Genomic DNA, 22,569 nt, shown 5'->3' with positions numbered 1-22,569 from the left:
TCACTGTCAGCACACCCAGGGCTCGACGGCTGGGCACCAAAGAGGGAACGCTTGCTGGCAGCTCCGGGGGCCCCCGCCAACTGGAGGGCGCCTGGGTCCAGCCGTCGCCGCCCCCCAAACTGGTGGTGGTGGCCCAACCTTTGAAGGGGACCGCAGGGCAGGAGGGGGCAGCCGGTCCTTCAGAGCCTTAGCCCGGGACTCCAAGTCCAGGAGCGCACTCCGTCTACCCCCGGGCTGTGCCTCCGGGGCTGGGATGCGCGTGCGCCCAGAAGGCGGCGGCGAAGGTGGGGCCACGCGTCGCCCGTGCTCCTGAGCCAAGATCTGGATTCGGGACAGTGCCTGGGTGCTGAGTCAAACCCCAGCTGGGCTGGGTCTGCGGGCCGGGAACGCCGGCGGCGGTGGTTAATGATTAATCGCTGACCACCCGGCGTCCAGCCTCTCCGCACGGGAGACCATGCTCCCGGAGGGTGGGTTTGACCAGTAAAGGCCAGGTGGCTTGGAGGGGAGCCGGAGAGACTCGGAGCAAAGCGCCTGAGTCCTGCGGGGGAAGGGCGGGCGAGCTGGGGGCTGTGGGCTGACTGGCTGCAGCAAGTTTGGAACCTCCTTCCTCTGAGCTCACCACGCCTCGCCCAGTCACCACCCTCCCAAGCCCCACCCCTAAGCGCCTACGGCTTCGCCTAGGTTGGGCTGCCCCAGGAAGTTTCCATAAAAGCACCTGTAATCTCAAATTGTCTTTTCCAGGTGAGCTCGAGAGAAAGCCCTGCGCCCACTCCGGTGAGGGGCAGCGGTGAACTTTGGGCTCCGCGGGGAGGAGGAAGGGAAGTGGAGAAGGACTTTGGACCCGGTTGCCTGGCTGGCTGTCTTCCTCATGGGTTCCCCCAGCCACCCCAGCAGGGACTGCTCCCAGGTCATTGATCACAGCCATGTTCCTGAGTTCGAGGTGGCCACCTGGATCAAAATCACCCTCATCCTGGTGTACCTGGTTATCTTCGTGGTGGGCATCCTGGGGAACAGTGTCACCATTCGGGTCACCCAGGTGCTACGGAAGAAAGGCTACCTGCAGAAGGAGGTGACAGATCACATGGTAAGCCTGGCTTGCTCCGACATCCTGGTCTTCCTCATCGGCATGCCCATGGAGTTCTACAGCATCATCTGGAACCCCCTGACCACACCCAGCTACACCGTGTCCTGCAAGGTGCACACGTTCCTCTTTGAGGCTTGCAGTTATGCCACGCTGCTGCACGTGCTGACCCTCAGCTTCGAGCGCTACATCGCCATCTGCCACCCCTTCAGGTACAAGGCCATGTCGGGGCCCTGCCAGGTGAAACTGCTGATTGGCTTCGTCTGGGTCACCTCCGCCCTAGTGGCGCTGCCTTTGCTTTTTGCCATGGGGGTCGAGTACCCCTTGGTGAACGTGCCCACTCGCTGGGGACTCACTTGCAACCGCTCCCGCACACGCCACCAGGAGCAACCGGAGAGTTCCAACATGTCTATCTGCACCAATCTGTCCAGCCACTGGACCGTGTTCCAGTCTAGCATCTTCGGCGCCTTCATGGTCTACCTCGTGGTCCTGGCCTCCGTGGCCTTCATGTGCTGGAGCATGATGCAGGTGCTGAGGAGGAGTAAGCAGGGCACCCTGACCGCCGAAGGGCGGCAGCTGCAGCTGAGGAAGTTGGAGAGCCAGGAGAGCAGGAGCGCCCGGAGGCAGACCATCATCTTCCTGAGTGAGTCCGGGGTGCAGGGCCTCGGGGGAGCAGACCTCACCCCCACCCCACCGCTGCCCCCGTGGTCCTCTTAACCCAAGCCTTGCCTTGTAAGTGTGAACCTAAGTTCACTGAGGTTGAAGAGGCAAGGATATGAGCCTCTGGATGTTTCTTCTCTCTGTTTTGGAGTCTGGGGTAATGGTCAGAAGAGCACTTGACCAGAAGCCAGAAGGTCTAGGTACGTTCCCCAGTGGCAGCACTGTGACTGCTGGCCAAGTCACAGCTGGCCGACAGCTTAGGGAAAATGGCGATGATAATACTGAGAAATGTGAGGGTCGAACTAGGTAACTCGGGACAGGTGAAAGTCCTCTGAGAAGGACCGAGTTCTGCAAGGCTGGTAGGGAGCATCCTTATCTAGCCCATCTTTGCCCCGGGCAACCTTTCTCAGGCAATTAGACTGTGTTCCCATTTTTGTCCTCCTTAGCAGAAACAAGGTTGTCAGGAATACACTCTCCAGCCTGCAACTTTGTTCCCCCAAAGTGGTTTCCTACCCAAGTCTTAAGAAAGTGGACCTCTCAGATACCCACTTCTCTGGATAGTGCTTGAGTGTTCGTCGTGGTGGGTCTGTTTGTTATCAGAGCACAGCAACATAGCAGGAGTGGGCTGGCTTGTTTGTCTGAATCAGAAAATTTGGCTTCCCAGATTTCCTGCGACTTGACTGATTATCCAAAATAGCCAATTTCCATGCAGAGAACTTGGTTTGTTTCCCGAACTTTGGTTGTGATGCAATTATTTTGACTCAGATCCTTCTGTGTGCCAGGAAGAGAAGGGGCCCCGTGATCAGTGGCCCCCCAAGACCTTAGAGGAGAGTCCTGGTGGCCCCCCTTTGAGAGACTAGGCTTTCCCAGAAACACACAAAGTGTATGCAGCAAAGGGTCTTTCAAAACATTTTTTAGCAGAAAGGAGCAAAAGATATCCTTGTGAGTGTGCGTCAAGGGGGAGTTGATGGAACAAATGTTTCCCTTTCTCCCCAGTCCCTTCTCCAGTGTGGCATCCGAGGAGGAATAAATCATGGTGCTGTTTGTTTTGGTGTGGGAAACTTGAGAAACAGGTTCCAGGGTGAAAGTTAGACAAGAAAGAAAGCTGGAAGGGACTTGAAGAGGGATGACAAGAACTGGGTTTTGGCCCAGCCCTACCCCTGGCTTCCCGGGGTCTGTACAGTGGGCCTGACTTTACTGTGTCTGTGCAAAATGAGAGAAGGGGTTTGTGGGTTGGGGATGCCTGAGTCTGCATCAGGGGCTGTGCTTCTGACATATTTCCATTTCATAGAGGAGGAATTTCAGACTTAGAACCTAGTTCAAATGCGCTTAAGTGCAGCTCCCAGGTTTTAACCTTGTTTCTCCGGGGTGCCTCCGAGTTGCCTGTCACTCACCACGTGACAGGCCAAGAAACTGAGAGACAAGTTGTTGGGACAAGGAACGGCAGTTTTATTTGGAAAGCCAGCAGACTGAGCAGATGGTGGACTAGTGTCCCACAGAAACATCTTACCTGAGTTAGCGTTCAAGCTTCTTTGTTAAAAGGGAAGGGGTATGGTTGGTTGTTGCAAGCTTCTCTGTTTAGTAATTCTTTGTTTTTGCAGCTGTATGTACAGGTAAGGTTGGTAAGATTATGATGTTCCTATAAACCTGCAATAAGACGAATGTTATTCTGTTCTGCAACTCTTCATATGAATGGGAAAGCGTTATGTCTTTAAACATTAAAGCCTTGAGAATGGTCCATCCTGTATATTTCATGCTAAAGGCAACATTCTTGTAGCAAAAGTGATAGAATACATATGTTAAAGTAAAAGAAACAGATCCAATGAAGAGTCAAGATTTGTTTCTCTGTTATTACAAGGGCAGGGAAATAAGTGACTGCCTGTGGCTTTTTCATAGGCTCAAGGGGAAGAGAAAATGAAATAAAGCAGGACTTTGATAAGATGTTGCAACCTTTCTGGAAACCGGAGTAAGGCGTCTGTATCAGGTGACTTTGTCCAGGGACTTAGGCAGGGCACCCAACCCGACTCAATCTCTCTTACCCACTGGTTTCTGCACAAAATATTCCAGGAAGAAACAAGACATTGGATTTGTTTGAACATCTGTTGAAAGACTAGTTCTTCCTTCCCCCATATACCTTTAAGCATGTCTTAAACTGTTAGCAGTATTTCCTACTTTAGTGTGAAGAAATTTCCTTTTTTTCTTTTTCGAGTACAGGACATTATCTCCCATGCTAATTTGGGAAGTAAGACTCCATTTGACCAAGAACAAAAATAACTGATTTCCCTTTGTTCTCTATTGCACCAATCTCTTTTTATTAATTTTTTAAAAAATTTCTCTCAGTAGATGTCTGTTCTTCTCCTATTGGGTATTGTTCTAAGTCAAAGTCAGTCTCCAAGTTGTAGTTCTGTTTCCATTCAGACATGAAATCAGAACGTCCCAGACTTTTAGGGAGAGACAAATAGGAACTTGGAGATCATCTCATCCAGTTACTGATTGCTGAGGATGAGTCTGTTCTCTCAGCTGCCCTCATTCTTTCCTTCTCCTTGTCTCCCTGTTTCTTGTAACAACTATGTATTAATCACCCACTGTGTTCCCTGCATAGATTGTTGAATGGCAATCAGGTGCTCAATGTGTGGTAATGTCTTGGGGGAATTTACCATTTGTATTTAGCCCATTGCCTCTGCAGTAGGTTTGCAGAGCAGTTCTTGCAAATGTCCCCTTCTCCCAATGAATTTCAAAGAGCTTTTGAAAATAGGATCCTCACTAATTAACTCAAGTTAGGAAATAAATTAATGGAATGAAGAGGAAGAAACCATGGTCTACATCCATCAGATTGATACAATGCAGTTTACTTTGTGGGTTTCATAAAACATATGCTTTGGGGGCATTTTTAACCCAGAACAAATGAAAATATAAATTGTTTACAAATCGCTGAATTTAACATAGTGATTTAGCGGTCTTTTAGCACTTCAGTTAACAGATGTATCAAATTAAAACAAATATTTGCTCCTTTCAAACATCTTTTGCATTTAATGTGAAATGTAAATGACAACACAGCACAAGATGTCTTTAGAGCTCTGGAGGCAATAAAAAAAACAATTAAGGATTCTCTCCTCTCGTTGTTAAAAATACTAACTTCTGCATAACAGAAGGGAAATTCATAAATCTACCCAAGATGAGGAAGTCTATGTAGAAAATATTATTAATTTTTCCTTTCTGCAGATTTGCTATTGTGCTTTAGTCTAGCTGAGGTTCTGGGCTGGTGAATAATGAAAACAAATTGGGAAATCTGAACAAGAAAGAGATGATGAGACACCTCCTAGCTCTCAAACAATTTGCAGGAGAGAACAATAATAATGTGAAAGTGCACATTTCTGGACACAGGAGTGTCCCTTTTGCCTCCTGTCAGCTCAGTAAGAAATCAGTACTAAACATATTTCTTTCTGTATGGTCACTGCTAATATGACTTGTCCCATGCCAAGACAGCAAGGAGCTGGTACGTTTGTCTCTCTATAGTTTAGAGGTTGAGAATATGCAAAATGAGCCTTCCTTTCAAGAGAGTTTCCCAGACCTTCCATCTTGTCTTTCTCAACACTCACTTGGAGTTCTTTGCATTGCCTGCTCCACAGACGTTCATGTTTGTGTTCATTGTACATGTGGCTTGCTGTCAGATGTCACCCACTCAAAGTGAAATAAGAGTATTTTAAAAGAAGCACTGTAATTGGTAGCTTCCAAGAGCATGAAGTGATCGGGGCTCGGTTACGGCTACTTTCTAAGGATCTGTAAGGTAGTGATTGTCTTTCAAACATAGTTATGAATTTTTTTTTTTTTACATATAATTGTGAAATTAAAAAATTACATATCATGGAGGCTTGTGTTGTTAGTCACTCAGTTGTGTCTGACTCTTAGCGACAACATGGACAGGTGGCCTGCCGGGCTCTTTGTCCATGGAGTTTTCCAGGCAAGAATACTGGAGTAGGTAGCCGTTCACTTCTCCAGGGGGTCTTCCCGACCCAGGGATTGAACCTTGGTCTCCTGCATTGTAGGTGGATTCTTTACAGTCTTAGCCACCAGGACTCTATAATAAGTACAGTTTTGTTTTTTTTTTTTTTAATTCTGATTTGCTCTCCTGAGTCAGAGGGAAAAGGAAGGAGCTGCAGAGAGTGATGGAATTGCACATCAGTTTGGTTTGATTGTGGAGAATATGTTGAATATGGACTCTGTCCATTATGTGTATTGGATGGAAAAAAAATTGAGAGTTGCCATTGTACTGAACTATTCTGAAAAAGAAAATTGATGTGTGTTTGAGTATTTGTGGGGTGGGTCAGAGAGAAGCAGGGAGGAGATCAGAATCATATCCTCTGGGTCTTAAGATCCCAGATATGAGGTCAAAGTCATGTGTTCATAGGAGAGATGGAGGAAGCTGAGATGTTGACAATAGCTGGAGTCCAGAGGGAAGGAGGCTCGGGGGGAGGCGATATATATATATATATATATATTTAATTAAAATAAAATAATTATATATGTAATTATGACTGATTTGCATTGTATGGCACAAACCAACACACCATTGTAATGTGATTTTCCTCCAATTAAAAAAATAAATGGAGTCCAAAATTTCCCATGAAAAGAGGTTTTATTGGGATGTCATTGTGAAAAATAACAGTGAAAATTATGAAATTAGTCATATTTTATTAAATGTGGCTTCTAATCATATGTGAATTCTTAGAATAACTTTGTTTTTCCAGAATGAAACAAACGCTTTTTGGAGGATGTAATTTGTCTGACAGAAGAGGTCTGATAGCCATTGTGTTTGATTTTCTAGAACAGCAAGCTTATAAAGAAAGTTTTCTCCCAAGAGCTTCTCTTAATTCTTTGCTGTTTAATTCACCCTCATTGAAGCTCCTGTCCTAGCATCATCTTGTCAATTTCCCCTCCTTTTAGGATTAACTGGTCTAACTCTGCCAGATCTTCGTTTGTCAGTAGCTTGTCATTTGATTCCTATGTTTCTGCAGCTTTCCTTTCATTGACTTCATGAAATTCTGCACCCTATGTGCAGACCATACGCAGAAATATAATTAATTGAAAAATCAATCTCTATAGCCTTGTGTGTATCAACTGATTACATGGAAATGAATGCCTTAAAATACTCTGAAGAGTCCAAAGAATTTTTAAATAGTTATTTCTTGACTAGTTTAAATTCTGGTCTTACAATCATGTTCGTGTTATTAATTTTCTTAGCAAAGGCTTTTTCTCTGATGTATAAAGGGCTATGCCAACTCAGTCTCTCAGGGAAATATCACCAAAATTAAATTAGTGACATTTTTAATGTGAGAGATTATTTTGATGCAAATGTTTGGATATTTCAAGAAAAAAAGAGTTTTGCCTCAAGAATTCAGATTCCTACCTCCTCCTTTTACTGGGGTGGATGTGGCTGTAATAAATGGTGTTTCACATTTATTTTTCTACTTGTGACGTCTGTCATAAATTCCAAGTGTCCTGCGATCACCCTGGGTAGACAGACGTAATGATGCTGTTTTAGTTTTATAATCAGGCTGCCTCAGTGATTTCATTTCTCTGTTGGAGAGATGCATTGTTCCTCTGGAAGGGAATATTGGAAGCCCAGTCCCTGTTCATTAGCCAGTCTGTTCATCTGTCTTAGTTGCATGCCTCTTGGGGGCAAAGTGTAATAAGACAGCGGAGGCCTTCACTGAGCAGTGCATTCAGCTTATTAACGCTAAAACCACTCAGAATAAAAGCCTTTTTGCGTGTAGAGACAGCACGGAGCAAGAATATTGAATTGGGTGTCAAGGAGCCCTGTCTCGCCCCACTAGGCAAGTTCCTCTGACCCACCACTTGGATGACACTGTCATCTCTCTCCACCTTTTCCTTCTATCCACCTCCCCTGCTGATCTGCAGCCCTGGGACGACCCAGCTGACTCTGCTTCTACTTCTTGGTTGCATACTGAACACTGGAGATGAGGCTGGTCACCTGCCACTGTCAGTCCTTGTAAGTCGACGTGCTCAGCCTCACCTGGGCCCTGCTTGCTGCTGGCACCTTCCTTTGCAGGGACCTTCAAAGAGCTTGAGCTCCTGGAGTCCCTTTTCCACTTTGAGGGACCTTGACTGGATGCGTCACCACTGGAGGAGTGGCTGCGTCCACCCTTAGCTAGGGAGACCATGCTGCAGCTGCTGGGGTCCCACTGATGCCCCCGTTCCCAGCCACATGTGTTCAAGCACCTTAGTGGCTTCCCATGGCTCCGAGGTCACAGATCAAAATCCTTAACACAAGGACCTCATGGTCAGCTGCCCCTTCAGCTTCATGGCGTGTGTTTCTCTGGTTGTGTTAGCCAGCTGGAGTGTCATGACAAAATACCACAGGTGGCGTGGCTTAAACAGGAGACACTTATTTTCTCATAGTTTTGGAAGCTAGAAACTGGAGAGCCAGGAGATGGCAGGGATGGTTTCTGGTGAGACTACTTCTTCGGTTTGCAAACAGCAGCCTTCTCACAGAGTCCTCATGGGCCCTTGCTTGGTGGGAACAGGGATGGTGATTTCTGGTATGGTTTCCTTTTCTGATAGGGAAGCTAGTCTAATTGGATTAGAGCCCAGTGCGTCTGATCTTGTTTAACCTTAATTACTTCCCTAAAGGCTCTGTCTCCAGTCATTGTCACATTGTGGGGTTAGGGCTTCACCCCATGGATTTGGGGGGCACAGTTCAGTCCATAACACCACTTAATTGCTCTGCCCCATGCCCCCTCCTCCAGTTCTTCAGTGGACCATGGCCAGGCTCCGCACTTTCACCATCTGGTCTTGGCATGTGTTGTTTCCTTTGCCTGAAATGCTTTTCTGCCTTACTCCATGCTCTACCTCACCCTGCCAGCCCCTTCACCAAATTAGCATCTTCAGATCTCCCCTGGGACGCATGGCCCATCCTCCTTGACTTGATTAAACCTCCCTTGAAGCAAGACTCAACAGTTACAGTTTTACATTTAGCGGTGAAATCATTTGATTGATGTCTGATTTCCCTCTCATTCCTCGAGGGCAGGAGCTATTCTTTACCTTTCACTGTGCTTCATCCATAGCGCAGTGCCTGGCACACAGCAGAAGTGAAGTCGCTCAGTCATGTCCCACTCTGTGCGACCCCATGGACTGTAGCCTACCAGGCTCCTCCGTCCATGGGATTTTCCAGGCAAGAGTACTAGAGTAGGTTGCCATTTCCTTCTCCAGACACAGCAGATGTTCAATGGAAAATTGTTGACTGAATAAATACTTAAACGTCCCTGAGCTTGGGATTGGAAATGATGTTCTGTTTATCCTTGGGCATGCATTCCTCTGGAAATTTACCATTCCTCACAATTTTGGGGATTAGTCCAAACCTAAAGGTGCTTTTTTTTTTTAAGACTCATTTTTCTTTAAAAACTTTTTAAATTTAATTTGGACTGTGCTGGGTCTTTGTTGCTGTGTGGGTTTTTCTCTAGTTGCAGAGAGTAGGAGCTGCTCTTCACTGTGGTGTGGTGGCTTCTCATTTCTGTGGCTTCTCTTGTTGCAGAGCATGGGCTTTAGGGCTCACAGCCTTCAGTAGTTGTGGTTTTGGTACACAGCTCAATAGTTTTGGTACACAGCCTTAGTTACTGTAAGGCACATGGGATCTTCCTGGACCAGATATTGAACCTATGTCTCCTGCATTGGCAGGGGGATTCTTTCCCCCTGAACCACCAAGGAATCCCAAGATGCTCTCTTGAAAGTGATCTGATTTGGCCGAGGCCTCTGAAAAGTGAAGATATTGTGGAGGACATTAAAGATTTTCTCTCTCTCTTGAGCCAAGGAACAGTCTGTGTTAATCAGCCCTTAAATGTCAGCATTCACCATATGTACCTGCCAAGAGTTACCTTACAGTGAAAGTGATTAGGGTGCTGTTTAGCAGTCCCTGTTACACTCTGTTTAACCGGATGGTAATGGAATAAGACACCTTGAAAAATTACTTCTTAGCAGGCCCTTTCACCACTTGTTGATAAGAGGGTCCTCAGGGTAATGGAAAGAGGATGAAGTGGGGGAAATATTTTAAAAGCATTCAATGTTGGTTTTTTTAAAATATTTGTTTATTATTTAGCTGCGTTAGATCTTAGTTGGAGCACGTGGGTTGCTGTTGAATGTGGGGTCTTTCATTGTGGTGTGTGGGTTTCTGTCATTGCAGCAGGCAGGCACAGGCTCAGCAGTCACAGTGTGGGCTTAGATTCTCTGCGGCATGTGGGATCTTAGTTCCCCGGACAGGAATCAAACTCACAGCCCCTGCATTGGAAGGTGGATTCTTAACTATTGGACCATCAGGGAAGTCACTGACCAATGTCTTTTATTTCCCCCTTAAATTGCATTTGTTTGCAGCCATCTCCCTCAAATCTTAACCAGAAGACTTGGCACCCCAGGGAAGTCAAGAAGCAAGTGCTGCCTTGTCCAAAGGTATTGTTTTCAGTTTTGAAAAGCTGAACTGGAAGAAGCTGGGCTTCTTGAACTTTTGATGAGGCACCTGTCTTCTAAGCCTTCAGGAGGGGGCAGGAGGATCGCTAAACTCTGTAGCTCTCCCTTTCCCATGTAACCAACCCAGTCCGGTAGATCTGCCACCACGCAGCTTGTTCCAGAGCAGACCATAGCTCAGGGCTTTGCCATGTCTCCCTGGAAGTCAGTGAAGGGCTTGAAGGGGTGAAGATGCATAGTTAAAGATGTGCTGCTGCTCTTAAGGTGATAGCATTTGTCACACGGCAGTTGAAGTAAACATAAAGGCCTGATCATGTTCCCAGAGTAGAAAAGAGACAATCCTTTGTGGGGACACAGTCCTGGAAGAGAAGCTGATGCCAGTTAGTTCTTCCTGCCATTATCCAGGTCCCTGGCTCTTGGCTTGTCCAAGTCTTGCTGTCACTGCAGCCTTCTGTGGCCAGAGAATGACTCTGCTTCCATTCAGCTCCTCGCATGTCCCCAGCATGGCAGCCCCAACTGCCCCATATCACACAGGCTCTGGTTAGGAGCTGGCTCGGTCATAGTCACTCTGACTCAGTGGTCCCAACCTTTTAGGCACCACCAGTTTCATAGAAGACATTTTTCCCACGGACCCATGGGGGGATGGTTTCGGGGTGATTCAAGTGCGTTACGTTTATTGTATAGTTTATTATCGCATCAGCTTCCCCTCAGATCATCAGGCATTGGGTCGGGGAGGTTGGGAACCCGTGCTCTAACTTCCTGCCGTTGTGCAGTGGTCATTCTTCAAGTCCCCGCTTCTTCCTTGAAGCCTTTCTACACTGACCTTCCTATGAGCAACAAGCCGTCTGAGGCCCCTTTTCTCAGATAGCATCACAGGCGTTGTCACCCAACTATTCTTGCGGCTCCCTGAGATCAGGGACTTTGCATACCCATATTTTTTCAAACTTCTCTACTGGTCTGAGTACACAGTGGCCATGAGTGGCTTCATGTTGTTGTTTAGGCAAGCTTACTGGAGTGGATTGCCACATCCTCCTCTATGGGATCTTTCCTACCCAGGGATCGAACCCATGTCTCCTGCATTGACAGATTCTTTACCGCTGAGCCACCTAGGAGGAGCTGCTTCTAAGGTGCAGGAATTGAAATTCCCCAACGGTGGCTGCTGCCCTTGGGTAGGAGGGAGATTGCACAAACTATGATCCTCAGGAAGTCACTTTGGCTCTACCTGCCTTTCCCCCCTGCCCTGTGGTTGGCAGAAATCTGAGATGGCTCCTGGAATTCCTGACCCCCTGTGTACATACACCTGCTCCCACTTATTCAGTCAGACACTAATCAAGGCATTGCAGTGAAGGGATTTTGCAGAAGTAATTAAGTTCCCAAATCAGTTGACCTTAAAATAGGGAGATTTTCTACATGGGTTTAATCAAGTCACAAGACCCTTTAAATCTAGGTCTAGGAGTCAGATACAGGGCATGCCAGATGGGAGGGAGGTAAGCGAAATTTTACACTGCTGGCTTTGCAGATGTGTGGAACTACTGGCAAGGAATGTAGGTGGTCCTGAGGAGCTGAGAGCCAGCAAAGAAATGGGGATCTGAATGAACTGAGAGGTGCATTTCACCCCAGAGCTTCCATAAATAACTCAGCTTGTCTGACCCCATGAGACCCAGAGCAGAGGTTCCAGCCATACTGGCTCTGGAGTTGTGATCCACACAGTTATGAGATAATAATTCAGACACTAATTTATATTAATTTGTTATGTGACAATAGAAAACATATATTCTCTGAACTCTGATAAGGGGGCTCCCAGGTAAACACTTTGCCTGCCTTAGTTATATCTTCCAAACCTAATTTCTGGAAACGTCTCTGTGAAAAGTCCCACCTTTTAAGACCTTTACCCAAGGCCCAGCCATTCCTGAATTCACCCACCATTTATTAACATCTGCTAAGGCTCAGGGATTAGGAAATTTACCATGATCCAGGGTACCATGGAATTTTCTCTGGAGATTTCTGGAATTTTCTCTTGGTTGAGAAGTTCAAACTTTGCAGGTTTGAGCCCATCAGCTAGAATTTTGAGCCCCTAGGTCCTTTGGTTGTCAAAGAGGAGGACTGTAGTGGGTTCATCTTTTAATGATCATTCTTCAAGTAGCTCTTTTTTCTCAGAGCCTGGCGCTTAGACGGTGCTGAATAAATGTTTGGTGAATCAATGAATGTCTGGGCAGCTTTGCTGCTCACCAGGGCAGATTGCTTACATTCTTCATCATTTATTAATAGCTTCAAAAAAAAAAAACGGGGGCAGACAGTGGGGACCAACCACAGTGATGAAAGCAAGTCTGAGAAAGAGAGATGTCTCGCTTAAGGTTTCTGCCAATTGAGAAACCGGACAGAATTTCTATTTGCACTTACTGTGTGTAAGAGCCTTCTGGCAGACAGGCACCTGCCAGACATCTCATCACGCGGCTTCACACACCTCGAGGGTGGCCGGGTGGCTGGAGAGCAGCCCTGGTACCATAGTCGGGCAGACGGGGACCGGGAGGCTGCAGCATCCAATTGCTGTTGTACTTGTCACATGTCTAACTCGCTATGAAACCAAAAGCGTGCAGACATGGGAGTCAAGCCCAGTTGGGAGGGATGAAGTTCACTGAATTTGTAGAGAAAATCCATCCTCTCTCTCTAGTGAAGTGGAAAGAATCCAGTTTACCTTAGAAATAAGACACTGCACACAGGGTGTTGGGGTAGAACCAAGGTCATTTGGTCTCTGGCTTTTATATATTATTATTTTTTGGAAGACATGATATACTCAGCAGAAACAAAGCTTTCTGAGAAATTTATGGGTCGACTTTCTATGTGCCTCAATTCTGAAGGATTAAATATGTTGAACTGACGGCTGCATATTTTATATATTTAGAGGACAGTGGCTGTATTGTCATTGTTTTCTAAGCTCAAGTTTGTCTTGACAGGGGAAGCAAGTGAAGTGGTGATTGAAGATTGCTTTCTGGAGGGTGAAAAACTTACATAGAAGTAGCCTATTCTTCTTAGACCTGGAGTTTTTCTCATTACTGTGTCTCTTGAAGGTCTCTTCCTCCAGGAATCGCTAGTGGACTGGCTTTACGCTGGTCTGAATTGTCCAGCAGATCTTCATGTTTCATTTTAGTGCTTCATTCATCAAGTATTTACAAAAGCCTAAAATGTGCATGGTGTCATTAAGACTTTAGAGATCAGAGTGCTGGTTCTTCTCTTTGAGGAGCTCAATATTTCTTTAGTTAAGGCCTCAAAGTATAGAGGTGAAGACTTGTAGAAAGAATCCTAAAAATACCCTTGATGAAGAGCTGGGGAGTATTGGCTGCTTATGTAGTAAACTGGTTCTTGGCACCAGAATTTTTAATAGGGTGGTTAATTAGGCATCACCCACTCCAGAGATGTCCTCTGAAGTCTTGATATTCACAATGTGGTCCATGGGTCAGCAGTATCAATATAACTTGGGAAACTGTAAAATACAGAGTCTTTGACCACACTCCATACCTATTAAATTAGAACTGCATTGTAAGCAAGTCTCTGTGGTTGCCACATACTAAAAGTGTGAGAAGCACCCATGTGCAACATGTGGAGGGGATTCTTTAACTCAAAAAGAATTAAAAAGGATCAACTTAGAATGATTGAACTCACCATACATAGTAAGAACTAATTAGAGTTGTAATAAGAGCTCTATATAGTCATGACAAGTGGAAATTTGCTCTATGACATGTAGTCACAAGAAACTTCATATAGTTTTGAAAAAAGAAAAACTTAAATCAGGTTCCAAAACCTTCTTTTGCAAGGTGGTGAAAATTCAGTCTCAATGAAGTTTGAAGGAAAGTGAAAGAAAGTGTTAGTCTGTCAGTCGTGTCCAGCTCTTTGCAATCCCATGGACGGTAGCCTGCCAGGCTCCTCTGTCCATGGAATTCTCCTGGAAAGAATACTGGAGTGGGTTGCCATTCCATTCACCAGGGGATCTTCCTGCTCCAGGGACTGAACCCGGGTCTCCTGCATTTCAGGCAGATTCTTTACCGTTTGAGCCATCTGCTTCCTCATGTTGTATTAAAATTCAAGGGTGCTTATGAGGTGTCCAGAAAATGGAGCTTTTGGCTCTTCCTTCAAAGTAAGTGTTTTGTTCAAAGGACTTCCTATTGTTTCTTCTTCTCTAGCATTCTTCTGCCAAGGCTGATCAGAGTGCCCAGATGGGTCAGCCAAGGGGCTGGCCTTTATATTTCCTCTCTATTCCTTTCAATGTCACTATCATGAGGGGAGAATTATCCTTGCTTTTCAGAATTGCCCAAGGTCATCACCCATGGCAATTTGAACTGTGGTCTGACTCCAGAGTCCACATTCTATATGTCTTCTTTAGAACAATGTGTATTCATGTCCTCTGCCCTTTTAAAAATTGGGTTGTTTGCCTTTTTGATGTTGAGTTGTAAGAATTCTTTGCATATTTTGGATATTACTCCTCATCAGATATATCATTTCCAAGCATTGTCCCCTATTCAGTAAGTGGCCTTTTCACTTTGTTATTAGTTTCTTTCTCTGTACAATACTTTTCAGTTGGATGTAGTCTCACTTGTTTACTTTTGTTTATATTGCCTGAAGAGACAGATTCAGAAAATATTAAGGCTAATGTCAAAGAGCATACTGCCTATGTTTTCTTCTATAAGTTTTATGGTTTTGGGTATTACATTTAAGTCTCTAATCCATTTTGAGTTTATGTTTATATATGTTGTGAGAAAGTAGTCCAGTTTAATTCTTTTGCATATAGTTGTCCAGTTTTTTAAAATATCATTTATTAACATGCTGTCTTTCCCCCATTGTATATTGTTGCCTCTTTTGTCATAGGTTAATTACCCATAAAAGTGTGGGTTTATTTCTGGTCTCTCTGTTCTCTTTCATTGATTTTTGTCTCTATTTGTGTACCAGTACCATACTATTGTGATTACTGTAGCTTTGTAGTTTAGTTTGAAATCAGAGAACATGATACTTCCTTCCAGCTTTGTTCTTCTCAAGATTGCTTTTTCCTATTCAGGATTTTTTGTGTTTCAATAGAAATTTTGAAATTATCTGTTGTAGTTATATGGAAAATGCCATGGTATTTTGTAGGGATTTCACTGAATATGTAGATTGCCTTAGATAGTATGGTCATTTTAACAATAGTAATTCTTCTAATCCATGAACATGGTCTATCTATCCATCTGTTTCTGTCATCTTCAATTCCTTTCATCAGTGTCTTATTGTTGAGTAGGTCTTTAACCTTCTTAGATTCATTCCTAGGCATTGTAGATGTTTGATGCAAATGCAGATGCAATTGTCTTTTTAATTTCTTTCTTATAGTTTGTTGTTTGTATATATAAATACAACAGAAACTGTGTATTAATTTTTTATCTTGTAATGTACACACTCCAGTACTCTTGCCTGGAAAATTCCATGGACTGAGGATCCTGGTAGGCTAGAGTCCATGGGGTCGCAAAGAGTTGGACATGACTGGGCGACTTCACAACAAAATGTTATGGAGTTTATTGATAAGTTCTAGTAGTTGTTTGGTGACATCTTTAGGATTTTCTATGTTTAATACCATGTCATCTGCAAACAGTGATAGTTTTATCTCTTCCTTTCTAGTTTGGATTCCATTATTCTTTTTTTGAATGATTGCTGTGTCTGGGGCTTCCAATACTATTTTGAGTAAAAGTGGCAAGAGTGGGCATATTGTCTAGTTCCTGATTTTAGAGAAAATGCTTTTGGCTTCTCACTGTTGAGTATGATGTTAATTGCGGACTTGTCATATATGGTCTTTATTATGTTGAGGTATATTCCCTCTATGCCCACATTTTGGAGAGTTTTATTTTTTACTTCATAAATGGATGTTGAATTTTGTCAAAAGCTTTTTATGTATCTGTTGAGATGATCATGTGGTTCTTATTCTTTAGGTTGTTAATGGGGTGTATCACAGTGATTGATTTGTGGATATTGACCCATTTTTGTATCCCTGGGATAAACCCCATTTGGTCATTGCATATGATTCTTTTAATATAATGTTGAATTTAGTTTGCTAATATTTTCTTGACAATTTTAGCATCTATGTTCATCAATGATATTGACCTCAAATTTGTATGTGTGTGATTTTTTTTTTTTTCCTGATTTTGCTATGAGGGTAATGCTTGCCTCATAGAATGAGTTCAAAAGCATTCCTTCCTCTTCAATTTTGGCAATAATTTGAGAAGTAGTGGTGTTAACTCTACTTTAAACATTTGAAAGAATTCACTTGTGAAGCTATCCAGTCCTGGATTTTGTTTGTTTCCCACTCTCCCCATCCCCCTCCCCACCCCCACCTTCTACTGATTACTGGAACTGGTGTGTTCATGTTTTCTATTTCTTCCTGGTTCAGTCCTGGGAGATTGTACATTTCTAGGAATTTGTTGTATCTTCTAGGTTGTCCATTTTATTGGCATTTCAGTTCAGCTCAGTCGCTCAGTTGTGTCCAACTCTTTGTGACCCCTTGAACCGCAGCACACCAGGCCTCCCTGTCCATCACCAACTCCCGGAGTCCACCCAAACCCATGTCCATTGAGTCGGTGATGCCATCCAGCCATCTCATCCTCTGTCGTTCCCTACTCCTCCTGCCCCCAATCTTTCCCAGCATCAGGGTCTTTTCCAATGAGTCAGCTTTTCGCATCAGGTGGCCAAAATATTGGAGTTTCAGCTTCAGCATCAGTCCTTCCAATGAACACCTAGGACTGATCTCCTTTAGGATGGACTGGTTGGATCTCCTTGCAGTCCAAGGGACTCTCAAGAGTCTTCTCCAACATCACAGTTCAAAAGCATCAATTCTTTGGTTCTCAGCTTTCTTCACTGTCCAACTCTCACATCCATACATGACTATAGTTATTTATAATAATCTTATGATTCTATGTATTTCTATGTTTTCTTTTATACCTTCTCCTTTTTTTATTTCTGATTTTATTGGTCTTCTTTTTTTTCCTTGTTGAGTCTGGCTAAAGGTTTTTTAATTTTGTTCTTTTTTTTTTTTTTAAAGAACCAGCTGTTAGTTTCATTACTCTTTTTGGTAGTTATTTAGTCTCTATTTCACTTATTTAGGCTCTGATTTTTTAATTATTTCTTTCCTTCTACTAATTTTGGGTTTTGTTTGTTCTTCTTGCTCTAGTTCCTTTAGGTGTACAGGTAGGTCGTTTAATTGACATTTTTCTAGTGTCCTGAGGTAGGCTTGTATTATATAAAATTCCTTCTTAGAGCTGTTTTCTGTGTCCCATAGATTTTGGATTGTTGTGTTTTCATTTATCTTCAGGGTTTTTTCTTTTTTAATTTCCTCTTTGATTTCTTCAGTGACCCTTTGGTTGTTCAGTATCATATTGTTTAGCCTCCATGTGTTTGTGTTATTTCTTTTTTTTTCTTGTAGTTGAGTTATAGTCTCATAGCACCACAGTCAGAAAAAATGCTTGATATGATTTCAGCCTGCTGACACTTGTTTTGTGGACTGGCATGAATCTATCCTGGAGAATGTTCCATGTGCAATTGAAAGAAATGTGTATTCTGCTGCTTTTGAATGGAGTGTTCTATACATCTCTATTAATGATGTAATGTGTTATTTAAGGCCAGGTTTCCTTGTGGTTTTCTGTCTGGGTGATCTGTCCACTGGGGTAAGTGGGGTGTGAAAGTCCCCTATTATTACTGTGCTGCTGTCAGTTTCTTCCTTTGTGTCTGTGAATCTTTCCTTTCTGTATTTATGTGCTCCTGTGTTGAGTGCATATGTATTTGTAATTGTTATGTCTTCTTGGATTGATCCGTTGATCATTATGTAGTATCCTTCTTTGTCTCTTGCTACAATCCTTGTTTTAGTCTATTTTGTTTGATATAAGTATTGCAACCTTGGTACTCTTTTTGTTTCCATTTGCATAGAATACCTTTTTCCATCTCTCATTTTCAGTCTGTGTTATCTTTAGATCTGGAGTGAGTCTTGCACGCAGGATACATATGAGTCTTGTATTTATTTAGTCACTCTGTCTTTTGAGTGGAGCATTTTGTCTATTCACATTTAAAATACTTATTGATAGATATGTACTTATTGCCATTTTGTTAATTTGGGGGAGTTATTTTTGTAGTTCTTTTCTGTTTCTCCTCTTTTGTCTCTTTCTTCTCTGGTGCTTTGATGATTATCTTTAGGATTTTGTTCAAATTACTTTCTCTATTTTTGTGTGTATCTACCATAGACTTTTGGTTTGTGGTTACTATGAAGTTTATGTACAGTATTCTATCTACCTATCTTTGTGATTATTTTAAGTTGCTGATCTCTTTAAGTTTGAACACATTAAAAAAACCCTATATTTGTATCTCTCCGTGTTTACTTTTTTTAACATCATATTTTACATATTTTTATTTTGTGTATCCTGTAACTACTTACTGTAGATATAGACAGTTTTACTATGTTTGTCTTTTAACCTTCATATTAGTTTTATAAGTGGTTAATTTGCTACTTTTGCCTTATATTTGCCTTTACTAATGAGATTTTTTATTTCATAATTTTCATATTTCTAATTGTGAAGCTAATTAGAATTAGTTTCTAGTTCTGCTTGAGAATTCCCTTTAAAATTTCTTGTAAAACTGGTTTCATGGTGCTGAACTATTTTAGTTTTTGCTTGTCTGTAAAACTTTTGATCTCCATCAAATCTGAATGAGAGCCTTTTTTTGGTAGAATATTCTTGTTTGTAGCTTTTCCCCTTTCATCATTTTAAATATATTGTGCTACACCCTTCTGGCCTGCAAAGTTTCTGCTTAAAAGCCTATCAGCCTAGCTGATAGGCTCTAGGAGTTCCTCTGCATATAGCTTGTTGCTTTTTCATTGCTTCTTTTATATTCTCTCTTTGGCATTTTAATTTCAGTGTGTCTTGGTGTGGTCCTCCATGGGTTGATCCTGTGTGAGACTCTCTGTGCTTTCTGGACTTGGTGTTTGTTTTCTTTCCCAAGTTAGGGATGTTATTAGCTATTATGTCTTCAAATATGTTGTCTGCTCCTTTCTCTCTCTCTCTCTTCTCCTTCTGAAACCCCCTATAAGGCAAATGTTAGTAAGCTTGGTGTTGTCCCAGAGATCTCTTAAACTGTCTTCATTTTTTAAAATTCTTTTTAAAATTTTCTGTTCAACTTGAGTGGTATCTGTTACTGTCTTTCTGTTCATTGATCTCTTCCTCTCTATTATCTAATGTGCTATTGATACTCCTAGTGTTATTATTTTTTTAATCTAAGTTACTTAATAAAGTATTTCTTTATATTTTCTACACTCCATGTTAAATTTGTCACTGTCTTCATACATTCTTCCCTTGAGTTCTTTGAGTATCTTTATATTTATTACCTTGAGCTCTTTATCAGGTAAATTGCATATCTCCACTCCATTTAGTTCTTCTTCTGGTGTTTTATCTTGTTCTTTCATTTGGAAAATATTTCTTTGTTGTCTTGTTTTACCTAATTTGCTGTTTTTATTTCTGTGTACTTGATAGTTTGGTTACATTTACTGATCTGAGAGAAGTGGCCTTATGTAGGAGACGACCTATGGGGTCCCATAGTGCGGTCCTTTCTGATCCCTAGAGCTATGTGCACTAGAGTCCCTGCTATGTGGGCAGCATGGGTCCTTCTGTTATTGTAGCCTGATTACTGTGGGTGGTCTGAGAGGTGGCCCTTGGTCTGGTTGGTGGCCAGGCCCTGCCTTGAGTGGAGGCTGCTGGCCTCTTGGTGGGTAGGAACCCTTGGGAATCCTGGAGTTAATGCTGGCCCACTTTGGGTGGAGCTGGGATGAAGTGACTGGCTGCAGGGGCTGGGGGTACAGAGGTAGTTTTAGTTTGCTGGTGGGCAGGGTTATGGTAGGTAGGTGGTCGTGGTCGTGGTCCTGGGTTGCTACTGGCCTCCTGGTAGGTAGGCCTCTTTTTGACTCTGCTTTTGCAGGGTGGTTCTGGGATGAGGTGGTTCTGGGACTTGTGTCCACCTGCTGGTGGCAAGGCTAGGGCCCAAGGGTCTTCATTCTGGTGCTTGCTCACTCACGGATGATGCTGTGTCCTAGGGCGAGTGCCAGCCCACTGGTGGGTGGGGCCAGGACCTGGCCCTCTGGCAGGTGAGGTCAGGTCATGGAATAAATGGGGGAAAATGGGGTCCTATGGCCTCTAGCCTGCTGGTGGACGGGGCTCTGTCTCCACCCAGCTAGTTCCTTGACCTTGGGTATCCCAGGACTGGTGCTGACTGGCAGGTGGATGGGGCCAGGTCCCAGTACTAATAAACCAGAGGGGAGGATTCCAAAATGGAGCTTGCCAGCACCAGTGTCCTCATGGTAAGATGAACTTCCCCAAATGGCTGATGCTAGCGTGAATAGCCCTAAAGTGATTCCCATCTGCCTTCAAGATAAACAAGTGGGCCTGACCCAGTCTTTGAGATTATTGCTTTTGCCCTGGGTCCTAGAGCATGTGAGATTTTATGTGTATCCTTTAAGAGTAGAGTCTCTGTTTCCCACAGACTGTGGTTCTCCCTTGAATAAGCCTCCTGGCCTTCAAAGCCAAATGTTTTGGGGGCTTGTCTTCCTATTGCAGAACCCTGGGCAGTCCAATGTGGAGCTTGGACCCCTTGATCCTTGGGAGAACCTCTGCAATTGTAAGTATCCTTTTTTGTGGGCCATGTACCTGGAAGTGTGGGTCTTGACTGTATTGTTTCTCTGCTCCTCCTACCTTTCCCGTCTCGTTGTGGTTCCTCCTTTATATCTTTAGTTGTAAAGGGTCTTTTCTGTTAAGTCTTCAGGCCCTTTCATCAGTAGTTGTTCTGTAAATACTTTTACTTTTGGTGTGCCCATGGGAGGAGGAGGTGAACTCAGGGTCTCATTACTCTGCCGTCTTGGCCATTCTTCTTCAGGACTTTCTTTCTCTTTGAGTCCTGCTTCCCCAAGACCATGATCAGAAACTTGCTTTCCCAGAATCCCTTGTGGCTTGGGTGTTGCATGTGACCTGGGCGTCATCACTCATCTGCCCTGGTGTGGGATTCTCATTTGGAAGAGAGTGATGGGAAGGAGCAGCAGCCATGTAGAGTCTCCCTGGGGACAGGGCCATTGTGTGATAAGATGGCGTTGAGAGAGAGCAACAACAGGAGAACTAAGGATTGTGTCCTTGGCCAGGTGTTGGCAGGGCCTCTGCAGGGTCTATCCCAGACCTTGAGACAGTGGGGTCTCCACTGGCACAATCTGGTGGGATAATCCGGTGTGAATCTTGGTTGCATGCTCAGTTCTCTAGCCCTTCCAAGTATTATGTGAAAAAAACAATAGCCTGCTTTCTGGTTTAAACTGAAATGGACATTGTTGCTTGTGCTAAGAACTCTGTGTGTCCTGAGAAGAGGTAATAGAACAGTTGGACTAAAGTTGAACCCAGAGGGAAACAGTGAACAGTGACTCTATATTGGAAAGTTGTTCAGTTGCTAAGTTGTATCTGACTCTTGGGAATCCATGGACTATAGCCCACCAGGCTCCTCTATCCATAGGATTTCCCAGACAAGCATACTGGAGTGGGTTACCATTTCCTTCTTCAGGGCATCTTCTCGACCCAGGGATTGAACCTGCACCTTGACCTTCATTGGCAGGCAGATTCTTTACCACTGAGCCACCTGGGAAGCCCAGATTGGAAAATACATTGGGTCAAATATGGAGGAAGTTGACAGCTAGTTTGAAGGATTTGGACTCCATATTGGTAGCAGTGGGGAGCCATGGAAGGTGTTTGGGGAGTGGCAAGAAGGCAAGCACGAAGACTAGCGTGGCCCCGGTGTGTGGTGCAGGCGGGGGAGGTGATGTGAGGAGCACAAGTTTGGATGGCTCTGGAACCGTGCGATCTGATGATGGTAAATAGACAGGTTTCACCATGAATAGTCATGAGGAGCAGTTTTCAGTGCTGCTACACATCAGAATCACCTAGGATCATTCAGCAATGCCCTGCTTCATTCATACCCAGATCTTTAGGGGTGGGGTTCTGGATGTCAGTATTACCTAAGGTCTGTAGCTAATTCCAGGGTGGGGCCCTGACTGACACTAGGGAAGAGGGACTTGGAAAGGCTGTCTGAATCTGGCCTTTGAGACCTTGAACTTGGTGGCTATGCCAAGGTTCTCTGACTGCAAGTCTCAAAATCTGGTCCTAACTTATGAAGAAGAAAAAGGAATTTTCTGGAAGGATAAGGTATAGCTCTCAGATTCAAACAGAAAGCTAAAGAACCAGATTGTTCAGAGATCTAGGGGATGATGTTCGTGGACACCTGGCTTGGGCTCCACCATAGAGGGGACACATCAGCTTCAGGCATTTTCCCATCTT

At 43.9% G+C, this 22,569-nt stretch overlaps 1 protein-coding gene across 1 annotated transcript in view; it reads left to right on the top strand.

Moving 5' to 3' along the window:
- Positions 1-22,569, top strand: part of GPR39 (G protein-coupled receptor 39) — a 339,661-nt gene that overhangs the window by 86,253 nt on the left and 230,839 nt on the right. Inside the window, exon 2 of the mRNA XM_070476301.1 lies at positions 742-1,724. Coding sequence (XP_070332402.1) covers positions 869-1,724 — 856 coding nt within the window. The 5' untranslated portion in view covers positions 742-868. The remainder of the gene's footprint in view (positions 1-741; positions 1,725-22,569) is intronic.

Source organism: Odocoileus virginianus, chromosome 13 (genome assembly GCF_023699985.2).
Source record: "Odocoileus virginianus isolate 20LAN1187 ecotype Illinois chromosome 13, Ovbor_1.2, whole genome shotgun sequence".
In the NCBI taxonomy this organism is placed as follows: domain Eukaryota; kingdom Metazoa; phylum Chordata; class Mammalia; order Artiodactyla; family Cervidae; genus Odocoileus; species Odocoileus virginianus.
The sequence above is the reverse complement of the archived record's forward strand: the minus strand, read 5'-3'. Positions and strand labels throughout refer to the sequence as shown.